Here is a 12,394-nt window from a genome sequence, read left to right on the forward strand (position 1 = left end):
TCAAAGTGAGAGAATTTATGGGACAATCCTGGTGAGTACTCGTGTAAGCAGAAAGGGTGTGGGATTTGTTTCTAGCACACAACAAAAAAAGGACTGTGTTGATGTTTCAGAGTATATTAGGATTAAGTCAACAAAAAGGTACACTGTTCCTGGAACTAGGGGGACAGTTTTAGTTTCAGGAGCAAGAGCCCTCACACACCCAGATGGGTGTCATGCTTCATCATCGGGAAGCTCCTCGTCAGACCGGCGGTGCAATATCTGACGGGCTCCCCTTTCGGGGGCTCTTTACCGGAGATCTTTTGATATGTCAGGGGTGGCTGCCGTAAAGTTCGTAAAGGTCAGACACTCCTTATGGCAGGAGAGTGGATATTAAAATTGATTAGGAACTCCTACGTAATCTATTTTTACTGGTTTATCTCAAGGAGTTGCGATCAAGATTAAAAACAAACAAAAAGTGGAAAATGAGGATAATGATCAACCACTTTAAAAAAAAGTATATATGCCTGGAGATCTGGGAAATTGTCACCTGACCCACACTAAGCTAGAAAAATAGATCTTAATATAATAAATAAAGCAAGACCAAAACAACAGAAATCCAATAAGTAGAAGCTGGGATGTTAATTTTTAAAGAATACCTGCAAATGTAGCTCTTAAAAGCTTAAAGTGCCAATCTGGGATATCTGGTCATGCTAAACCATGGTAAATCTAAAGTTCAGGCCGATCGCGATGGAGCACAGCCAGCTACAGGGACCAATCTTGTCCCAGTGAAACAGTATGGAGAGTTGCCTTGAAGATTTGATGCAAGGAGCAGAGTGGAAATGCAAAGGCGATGCATCAGTTCAGATCCTCACAGTCAGGGATCTGTCAACGTCGAGCTGCGCAGTCGTCAATACAATCTCCTCGAGCAGCGGTGCAGCATGAAACCCTTTGCAATGAAGGTGATATGTCGCTGTCCCGCAGCCGGCGATGCGTCGGCACTGAGGGCAGTGTACAGGTTCCAAGACACACAGTTGGTGCTATGATGTCTCTTTCCTCAGCAGCGATGCTTCAGCGTCGAGGAGAGATGCAGTGGTTTTGATTGGCGCAGTGATAGTGATCTGTGGGTATTTTGTAGGAACACCTGCAGAACTCATTTCGAAGGCCCAAGGCTGGATTGACACTACTAGGCTGGGCAGGATTTACAGTTGGCAGCGTCCAGATGCTGTAGCAGAGCTGAATGAAGTATCTGATGCCCCTGAGACTTCAGAACAGGAAGCAAGTCAGCAAGCCCTTGGTGTCACTTTGGCTCTGGCGGATGTAGAGATACAGGTCCTGTCCTTCTCTCTCCCCTGCAAGGAGGGCAGCAGGCAGCAGGGTAGGTACAGCAAAGCATGAGTCCAGCAAATTCCAAGAGAGTTCCAACAGAGTGACAGTCTCTTCAGCAGCATAGCAGCTCTTCTTTCTGGCAGAATATCCTCAGGTCCAGAAGTGTACTGATTCAGTGGTATTTTAAGCCCAGTACTTATACCCAAGCTGTGACTTTGAAGTGGGGGAGACTTCAAAGATGAGCCTTTAAAGTGACCAAAGTCCCTGCTCTTGCTCGAGACACGCTACAGGCGGTTTTCCAGCCCTTTGTGAGGGCTCAAGACATAGGGCCAGATGTATGAAAGCTTTTAGCATTCGCAAACGGTGCGAATGCCCGTTTGCTAATCCAAAAAGCCATTTCAGAATGTATTAAAGGCAGTCTGAAAGCAATTTTAAGGAATCGCTAAAATAGGGATTCCTTAAAATTGCAACCCTGTTTAGAGAGTCGCAAATTGCGACTCTCTAAATAAGATATCGCAAATAAGGATTCCTTATTTGCGATTTCGTGCGATTTCTAAAGCATATTTAAGAAGCAATTCCTAAATGCGAATTGGGCATTTAGGAATCGCTATCTACCACCAGGTTGAACCTGGTGGTAACCATGTGCAAATTTTAAAAATGCATTTAAAATGCATTTTTAAAATGTACATGTAAAGCACACGTGGCCTTAGGCCCCCAGCACCCTGGGGTTTTGCCCATAGGTGCGAATGGGGCCGGTATCGCAATTTGCGATTCGGTAATAGCATTTGCGATTTTTAAGAAATCACTATTACCGAATCGCAAATGTGATACATTGCATTTTGCGAATCAGAAATAGCGATTTCTTAAAAATCGCTATTTCCGACTCGCAAAAGGCCTTCTTGGTACATCTGGCCCATAGTTCATTCAGGTGTGTCAGCTCCTCCTTCTTGTCCTGCTCAGGATGGGCCATCAACATGCAGATGGCCACTCATTCACACCTAAGCTCCCTTTGTGTTGCTGTCCTAGGGAATGTACAAAAGCCTAGCTGACACCCACCCTGATGGGTACTCAGAGACAAGCAGAGGCACAGAATGGTTAAAGTAAGAAAGTGTAAACTTTCTAAAAGTGGCACTTTCAAACTTGCTGCTTAAAATCCAACTTTACCATAATCTGCGGTTTAAAATTATGAGTCCAGAGACACCAAAGTGGAAATAAATATGTGCTCCAAATTGGAAACGACACATGAAATGGAATAAAGTGATGCCAATGTTAATCTATGGAAGAGATAGGCCTTGCAGTAGTGAAAAACAAATGTAAAAGTTTTTCACTACCCCGGACATGTATAACTTAAAAGTATAGGTCCACGTTTTTAAAAACACTCCACCCTGCTCTTGGAGATGTCCAGGGCTTACCTTAAGGGTGACATATATATATTAAAAAGGAAGGTTTGGGCCTAGCAAGTGATCTAACTGGCCAAGTTCACATGGCAGTTTAAACAGCACTCACAGGCTCTGCAACTGCAAACTTGAGACATGTTTTAAGGGCTACTAAAATGGTTGGCACAATCAGTGCTGCAGGCCCAGTAGTAGCAATAAATTTACACGCTCTGGGCACATATAGTGCACTTTAATAGGAACCTGCAAGTAAATTTAATATGCCAACTGTGGAGAGGCCAATGTTACCATTTTTTAGGGAAACAGCACATGCACATTAGCACTGGTCAGCTGTGGCAAAGTGACCAGAATCCTAAGGCCAATAAAAAGGAAGTCAGCAAAACAGGAGGTCAGAAGACAAAAAGTCAGGGGGAAACCACACCAAGGATGCCAGGTCTAACAAATACATCCCTTATTCTTTTTCAAACAGCAGTGCACATGCACGGCTGCCAACTTGTAAGATGCCTATATACAGGAAACTGTAACAGGTCAGAATGTTGTTTTTTCTACGGAACTCCAGAAGACTGGGATAAATGTCATGCATAATTATGCAAAGGGATCGAGGTCTCTCCATGTACATAAAGTGAGCTTCCCTCAAATATTAACTTGGACACCTCAAAGGACCGAACCCTACAGTTTCTTTGATGACCAACCCTAGGAGTGTAGAAAATCAAAGCAAAATCATGTAAGCCTTACTACCCCAGCAAACCATCACAGAACCTTCTGTTGGATGCAATGGGAGGGAGGACTAGGGGTTTTTGCAGCCACTCTCCTCCCTCCAAGCTTATTGCGATGCTTATTGTGGGATGGGTTGAAGTTCCAACCAACTACTTCCTCACTTCCTCCACTAGCCACACCAACAAGGAACACATAAGGAAACTGGGGATTGAAGGTAAAAAGACTGAGAACTTGAACTGTGACCAAAACATTCAATTAGGTAAATGTAGCTAACATAAACAAAACAACTCACATATTTGAGAGGTTTTCAGATGAGGATGTGAGCACAGGCATCCTTGAGGTTAACAATACAAAAGCAATCATGCTGTTGAAAACTTGCTTAGATCAGCACCACTGTTATTATCATTAGACTTCCTTGGGGAAAGTTTTGTAGATGGAGCTGGAGGTCAAGAATAATAGATGGGCCCCTATTCTTCCTGATGGGATGAAAGAAAAGGGGTGCGGTATTGCACTGAGCTAGAACACAAACCAGGACCACATTTGCACAGACGTCCATGTTTCTGTGGCCGTGTACTCTGATTTCCCTCCTTAACAAAGATGACATATGGCATGCACACAAAAGGTGCACTGAGAACTTCTAAGAAATGTTGCCCATTGAGGAACAAAGGAGCGGCCAAGAAAACTAAAAGAAACAAACATATTAAGGGAATCTTAGGAGACAAATCAAAATACTTAGCTGACCTCCATGAATCTTGAAATCCGACACAGGAACAGAGCTAGCAATGTTGCCAATGTGATCCAACATTTCCAAGGGGATTCCAGTTGGAGGACAGGTCATGCTCTTAGGTTCTCCTTCCAATGTGAAAAAGCCTATAATAAAACATTGTTGCAAAAATGTTACTTGAGTGACAGTAATTTCAGATGAACTATATAATTATCTAGCTGAGTAGATACTTATCACTGCTGCAAATGTGTAGCTCTACTGGAAAATGGTGAGGTTGGAAGAGGGAGAGAAAAAAGAGAACGTGTTTGTGCATCACTCATGCATCCATACGTGTCCCAACTATGGTGTCTACTGACAAAGGGATCATCAATGAACAATAGTTTACAGTCAAAAACACCTTTTCTTTCGCTTGCCAGGAATTGACAAACGGATATCTGGTGGCCGTAAGGAAAATGTCACTTACCCAGTGTACATCTGTTCGTGGCATTAGTCGCTGCAGATTCACATGCTGTGCATAGTCCGCCGTCTGGTGTTGGGTCGGAGTGTTACAAGTTGTTTTTCTTCGAAGAAGTCTTTTCGAGTCACGAGACCGAGGGACTCCTCCCACTTTGGTTCCATTGCGCATTGGCGTCGACTCCATCTTAGATTGTTTTCCCCGCAGAGGGTGAGGTAGGAGTTGTGTATGCTAATAATAGTGCCCATGCAATGGAATAAATACGTATGTACAAAATGAAGGTTTAATGTAATATATTTACAAATGTACAAATGTTCAAGATCTGCTTCTAAACGGCTCCAGGCTCCCGGGGAGGAGGGTGGGCGCATGTGAATCTGCAGCGACTAATGCCACGAACAGATGTACACTGGGTAAGTGACATTTTCCGTTCGGTGGCATGTGTAGCTGCAGATACACATGCTGTGCATAGACTAGTAAGCAGTTATCTCCCCAAAAGCGGTGGTTCAGCCTGTAGGAGTGGAAGTAGTTTGAAATAAAGTTCTTAGTACGGCTTGACCTACTGTGGCCTGTTGTGCAGATAACACATCTACACAGTAGTGTTTAGTAAATGTATGAGGCGTAGACCATGTTGCTGCCTTACATATTTCGGTCATTGGAAAATTTCCTAGAAAGGCCATAGTAGCACCTTTCTTTCTGGTTGAGTGTGCCTTTGGTGTAATAGGCAGTTCTCTCTTTGCTTTAAGATAGCAGGTTTGGATGCACTTTACTATCCATCTGGCGATACCTTGTTTTGAAATTGGATTTCCTGTATGAGGTTTTTGGAAGGCAATAAATAGTTGTTTTGTCTTCCTAATTTCTTTTGTCCTGTCAATGTAGTACATTAGCGCTCTCTTGATGTCTAATGTATGTAGTGCTCTTTCAGCTATTGAATCTGGCTGTGGGAAGAACACTGGTAATTCCACTGTTTGGTTTAAGTGGAACGGTGAGATAACCTTTAGTAAGAATTTTGGATTTGTTCTTAGAACAACCTTATTTTTGTGTATTTTAATAAATGGTTCTTGTATGGTATGCGCCTGTATTTCACTTACTCTTCTTAGAGATGTGATGGCAATGAGAAATGCAACTTTCCACGTTAAGTATTGCATTTCACAAGAATGCATGGGTTCGAAAGGTGGACCCATGAGCCTTGTCAAGACAATGTTGAGGTTCCATGAAGGAACAGGTGGTATAATTCTCTTTAGGCCCTCCATAAACGCTTTAATGACAGGTATTCTAAATAGGGAAGTTGAATGAGTAATCTGCAGGTAAGCAGATATTGCTGCGAGATGTATTTTTATGGAAGAGAAAGCTAGATTTGATTTTTGTAAATGTAGTAAATATCCTACTACATCTTTTGGAGATGCATGCAATGGTTGGACTTGATTATTATGGCAGTAACAAACAAATCTTTTCCATTTACTTGCATAGCAGTGTCTAGTGGATGGTCTTCTAGCTTGTTTTATGACCTCCATACACTCTTGTGTGAGGTTCAAGTGTCCAAATTCTGGGATTTCAGGAGCCAAATTGCTAGATTCAGCGATGCTGGGTTTGGATGCCTGATCTGTTGTTTGTGTTGTGTTAACAGATCTGGCCTGTTGGGTAGTTTGACATGAGGTACTACTGACAGGTCTAGTAGTGTGGTATACCAAGGTTGTCTTGCCCATGTTGGTGCTATTAGTATGAGTTTGAGTTTGTTTTGACTCAATCTGTTTACTAGATATGGAAGGAGAGGGAGAGGGGGAAAAGGGTACGCAAATATCCCTGACCAATTCATCCATAGAGCATTGCCTTGAGATTGCCGGTGTGGGTACCTGGATGCGAAGTTTTGGCATTTTGCGTTTTCTTTTGTTGCAAATAGATCTATTTGAGGTGTTCCCCAAATTTGGAAGTAAGTGTTCAGGATTTGGGGGTGAATTTCCCATTCGTGGACCTGTTGGTGATCCCGAGAGAGATTGTCTGCTAGCTGGTTCTGGATCCCTGGAATAAACTGTGCTATTAGGCGAATGTGGTTGTGAATTGCCCAATGCCATATTTTTTGTGTTAGGAGACACAACTGTGTCGAGTGTGTTCCCCCCTGTTTGTTTAAATAATACATTGTCGTCATGTTGTCTGTTTTGACAAGAATGTATTTGTGGGTTATCATTGGTTGGAATGCTTTCAACGCTAGAAATACTGCTAACAATACTAGGTGATTTATATGAAACTTTCTTTGATGTACGTCCCATTGTCCTTGGATGCTGTGTTGATTGAGGTGTGCTCCCCACCCTGTCATGGAAGCATCTGTTGTTATCACGTATTGTGGCACTGGGTCTTGGAAAGGCCGCCCTTTGTTTAAATTTGTACTGTTCCACCATAGAAGCGAGATGTATGTTTGGCGGTCTATCAACACCAGATCTAGAAGTTGACCCTGTGCTTGTGACCATTGTGATGCTAGGCACTGTTGTAAGGGCCGCATGTGCAATCTTGCGTGTGGGACAATGGCTATGCATGAGGACATCATGCCTAGGAGTTTTAATACCATCTTTGCGTGTATCTTTTGTGTTGGATACATAGCTTGTATCACCTTGTGAAAATTTTGAACCCTTTGTGGACTTGGAGTGGCTATCCCTTTTGTTGTGTTGATTGTCGCTCCTAAGTATTGCTGTGTTTGACACGGCAAAAGGTGTGACTTTGCATAGTTGATGGAGAAACCCAGTTTGTAAAGGGTTTGTATAACATAATCTGTGTGGTGTGAACACTTTGTTAGCGAGTTGGTTTTGATTAACCAATCGTCTAGGTACGGGAACACGTGTATTTGCTGCCTCCTGATATGTGCAGCTACTACTGCTAGACATTTTGTAAAGACTCTTGGTGCTGTTGTTATTCCGAATGGCAGCACTTTGAATTGGTAATGTATTCCTTTGAATACAAACCTTAGGTATTTCCTGTGCGAGGGATGTATCGGTATATGGAAATACGCGTCTTTTAGATCTAACGTTGTCATGTAGTCTTGCTGTTTCAGTAGTGGTATTACGTCTTGTAACGTGACCATGTGAAAGTGGTCTGATTTGATGTAGGTGTTTAGTGTTCTGAGATCTAATATTGGTCTTAGACTTTTGTCCTTTTTCGGTATTAGAAAGTACAGTGAGTAAACTCCTGTGTTCTTTTGTGTTTTTGGTACTAATTCTATTGCGTCTTTTTGCAGTAATGCTTGAACTTCTAGTCCTAGAAGGTCTATATGCTGTTTTGACATATTGTGTGTTTTCTGTGGGACATTTGGAGGGAGTTGGAGAAATTCTATGGAATAACCATGTTGGATAATTGCTAAGACCCAAGTGTCTGTTGTTATTTCCTCCCATGATTTGTGGATCTGGCTTAGTCTTCCCCCCACTGGTGTTGTGTGAAGGGGTTGGGTGACCTGTGAGTCACTGTTTATTTTGAGGGGTTTTGGGACCTTGAAACTTTCCCCGGTTTCTTGGGAATTGGGGGCCAATTGTATTGGCCTCGAAAGCCACCCCTTTGATATTGTCCCTGGTAGGTAGGTGGTCTTGTTTGTGAGGTGCTGGCTTCTGTGGCTTGACCTCGAAACCCTCCTCTGAAAGTTGTTTTGCGAAATGTGCCAAATGTGCCTCTGCCCTGCGGGGAATAAAGTGCGCCCATGGCTTTGGCTGTGTCAGTGTCCTTCTTTAATTTTTCAATTGCAGTGTCCACTTCTGGGCCAAACAATTGCTGTTCATTGAACGGCATATTGAGCACTGCCTGTTGTATCTCAGGTTTGAAGCCAGATGTGCGCAGCCATGCGTGCCTCCTTATTGTCACAGCAGTATTTATTGTTCTTGCAGCTGTATCTGCTGCATCCATAGAAGAACGTATTTGGTTGTTGGAGATATTTTGCCCCTCTTCAACCACTTGTTTCGCTCGTTTCTGGAATTCTTTGGGGAGGTGCTCGATGAGATGCTGCATCTCGTCCCAATGGGCCCTGTCGTATCGCGCTAGGAGTGCTTGCGAGTTGGCGATGCGCCACTGATTTGCAGCTTGTGCTGCAACCCTTTTCCCAGCTGCATCAAACTTGCGGCTCTCCTTGTCCGGAGGTGGTGCGTCGCCTGATGTCTGCGAGTTGGCTCTTTTACGAGCTGCTCCTACGACTAGTGAATCTGGTGTCAGTTGTGATGTAATAAAAGCAGGGTCTGTGGGCGGTGCCTTGTATTTTTTCTCCACCCTTGGAGTTATTGCTCTGCTTTTAACAGGCTCCTTGAAAATCTGTTTAGCGTGCCTTAGCATTCCCGGGAGCATGGGAAGGCTTTGATAATGGCTGTGGGTGGAGGACAGGGTGTTAAACTGGAAGTCATCTTCAATAGGCTCCGAATGTAGAGATACATTATGAAATTCGGCTGCCCTAGCTACCACCTGTGCATATTATGTACTGTCCTCAGGTGGTGAGGGTTTAGTTGGGTACGACTCTGGACTATTGTCCGATACTGGAGCATCGTAGAGGTCCCATGCTGCCTGATCATCCTGGCTCATGGTGGTATGAGCTGGTGATTGAGGTGGAGTCTGTGCCGGTGATACATGAGTTGACTGAGGTGGAGAGGGTGGTGGAGTTACCCTCTTTACCACCTTTGCTTGTGGTGGCTTGTCTTGTTGCTGGAAGTCAAGTTTCCTTTTCCTTCTGATTGGGGGAAGAGTGCTGATTTTCCCTGTACCCCTTTGGATAAAGATCCGCTTTTGCGTGTGATCTACCTCTGTAGTTTGTAATTCCTCCTCAAATCTGTGTCTTTTTTAGTTGGGAGGACAGTGATTGTTCCTCTGAGTAGGAACTGGTTTTTGGTTCGGTTGCCGGGTGTTTTGGCACCGAAACCGTGTCTTTAGTTGTTTTCGGCTCCAACGAGATCTTTCTCTTTTTTGGTGTCTTGGCCTCTCGGTGCCAACCATCTTCGGTGCCGCTATCTCTGTGCCGAGCAGCTTCGGTGCCGCTGTCTCTGTGTCGAGTAGCTTCGGTGCCGCTATCTCGGTGTCGAGCCTTTTCTGCACCACTCTCTCGGTCCCGAGAGTGTTGCGTGCCTGTGTCTCGACCTGAGTCGGACGACTTCGGCACCAGCTCGCCTTTTTTCGGTGCTGATGGACGGTCACCTACTTTATGGGTTATGCCATGGCCTGTTGGCAGTGGCACCCCCTGGGCTTTGTCTGTTTTCTCGTGTGATCTTTCTTTCGACGTCTTACTCACGGTTGGTTGCTCGTCGACGTCGAATTCTTCGGAATCCGAATCGCGGATGGAGAAAGTTTCTTCTTCTTCCTCCTCCTCGAACCCTTGTTGTCCTGTCGGCGTGGAAGCCATCTGCAACCTCCTGGCTCTTTGGTCCCTGAGCGTTTTTCTCGACCGAAACGCGCGACAGGCCTCACACGACTCTTCCTTGTGCTCGGGGGACAGGCACAAGTTACAGACCAAATGTTGGTCTGTATAAGGATATTTACTGTGGCATTTAGGACAGAATCGGAACGGGGTCCGTTCCATCAGTCTCGATGTTGCACGCGGTCGGGCCGACCAGGCCCCGACGGGGGATCGAAAATACCCCGAAGGGTTACCGGAGCTCTTTAAGGCTCGGTGTCGATTTGCCCTAACTATCCTGATACCGAACGAAACAATACTGATGAATTTTCCGTTGATTCTGACTAACTTTCCGACCCGAAACACGGAGCGAAAAGGAACACGTCCGAACCCTATGGCGGAAAAAAAACAATCTAAGATGGAGTCGACGCCCATGCGCAATGGAACCAAAGTGGGAGGAGTCCCTCGGTCTCGTGACTCGAAAAGACTTCTTCGAAGAAAAACAACTTGTAACACTCCGACCCAACACCAGACGGCGGACTATGCACAGCATGTGTATCTGCAGCTACACATGCCACCGAACATGTATTTACTATTCTAGATTTGTTTGCCACTGTTGTGAAGAAATCCCCTGTAGTGCATTTCAAGGTGTGGTTTGCCTTGATATTTGGAAACACCCAAACACAAGTACATTTGTGGGCATTAACAATTCTGTCTCCTACCCTTTTCAGTTTAGGAAATGGTCAGAGAATTAGCATAGCAAAAGGCTGGACCGACTCCTCTTCTAAGATGAGAAGGGGAACTAATCAGTCGCACTTCTGGGGGTTTGTGGCAGAGTGTAGGAGAATGGCTTTAAACAAAGGGAAATAGTTCTCCTGCAGAAAAACAAAATAATCCAAAACATTTGCAGAGAAGGCTCCATACCTGCATTGCAAAGTTCTACACACTGTGGAAATCTACCAAGGGGAAATAAAAGCCCTTAAAAATTGTGGCATGACTGCCAGTAGTATGCCTGATGAGCTGTGGCTGGCACCACATTACAGATGTACTATTATAAATGTTTTTAATAGCAAAAAGTAGTAAGTCTGCAACCATGTGTAGGACTACTTCCACAGGTGCAGGGGAACCAGTTCATACCTCAAAAATCTCTTTCTGGTGGAAATTCTATTTACCTGCAGATTCCTCACCTTTTGAATTCCTCTGGACATGAGACTGGATTGGGAACTTTTTCAGCAATTGCTGCAGTGCTCCGGTAGGTGGTGCCAACAACTTCATTGTGGCCTCGCACTATCTCCAGAAGTAATAGCACTGAGCCATGTAGCGGTACCACCCCCCGTGCGCTGTGCTGGCCTACCTGGTTTCTTATGCTTGGCGACATATAGCTTCACCTTGTACTATATGTTGGCCTGCAGATGCATCGAAGACCATTTCTCACAGACCTAAGAGCTATGCTTGGACCCTAGATAGCACAGGCTGAGGTCATGCGGATCTGTAATCCACATCAGTTTCCTGTAGTCACTGCACGGTTTGAAGCCTGTAGTCTTCAAGGGAAACATTTTCCTAACATATAGTTTTTAAAAAGAAGATTTTGGGTTGGGCAAGACACCATCAAAACATCTGAGATCAAAGGTCTGGGTCTGCATTACAGGAAGCAGAATAAAAGGAAATTATGTCAGCGTGTAGGGGTGGTGCCTATTTACGGCTCCAGGCCATCACTTTCGGACAAAGTGTCAGGTACTGCGATGTCTGGTGGTAACAAGCAGGAGCAGTTTCTGAAAATGTTCCAGATCCAGTTTGGCATTTCTTCGAATTTAACAAATGAGGAATCTGTGGTTAGAAATATCCATCAGTATTACTACTTTTTGGGTGAATAGGGCCCTGTATGCATTTATTACAGAATAAGTCAATACTATTTCTTCATGCTTCACATTATATATTCGTCTAAAGATAAATGGGAGTAAGGACCTTAGAATTTGTCCAAAATCCGTGAGATATAATGTACTCCACCTCTTTTTGTTTATGTTAGTTTAATTTTTCCCTCTCACATTCTTTGAAACCTGGTGGGCAATATCTATAAAAGTAACTAAATCAGTACCATGTTGAGTGGACTGAATCACTACTTTCCTCATAAAACAAGGGGGCTAGAAGGCATGCCCAATCTAACTGAGAATCATATTTAGAGCTAGTGTCTGTATTTGAGTGTAGACATTAACATTGGCGTGAACAAAGACAAATCATGTGTGGTGTTTACATAAAAGTGCATGTTTCTATACTAGTAACAAAATTCCAGAGTGGTAGCTGTATACTTTTTATTTTTCAATATTTCAGAAACCTTCTGAAACAAATCCAGGCTAGAAGGTCATACTCTGACAACTAGAGAAGTGCACATTTACTGGAGAGAGATTTGAACTATCAAGACTAGATCAATGTGTAAAGGTTAACAGGTATTGAAAGAA

The 12,394-nt window shown here is 44.0% G+C and overlaps 1 protein-coding gene across 1 annotated transcript in view; it reads right to left on the reverse strand.

Annotated features, from left to right (window-relative positions):
• Window positions 1-12,394, reverse strand: part of OGDHL (oxoglutarate dehydrogenase L) — a 664,251-nt gene that overhangs the window by 343,677 nt on the left and 308,180 nt on the right. The window contains exon 14 of the mRNA XM_069240663.1: window positions 4,158-4,286. Coding sequence (XP_069096764.1) covers window positions 4,158-4,286 — 129 coding nt within the window. The remainder of the gene's footprint in view (window positions 1-4,157; window positions 4,287-12,394) is intronic.

Source organism: Pleurodeles waltl, chromosome 6 (genome assembly GCF_031143425.1).
Source record: "Pleurodeles waltl isolate 20211129_DDA chromosome 6, aPleWal1.hap1.20221129, whole genome shotgun sequence".
Classification (NCBI taxonomy): Eukaryota; Metazoa; Chordata; class Amphibia; order Caudata; family Salamandridae; genus Pleurodeles; species Pleurodeles waltl.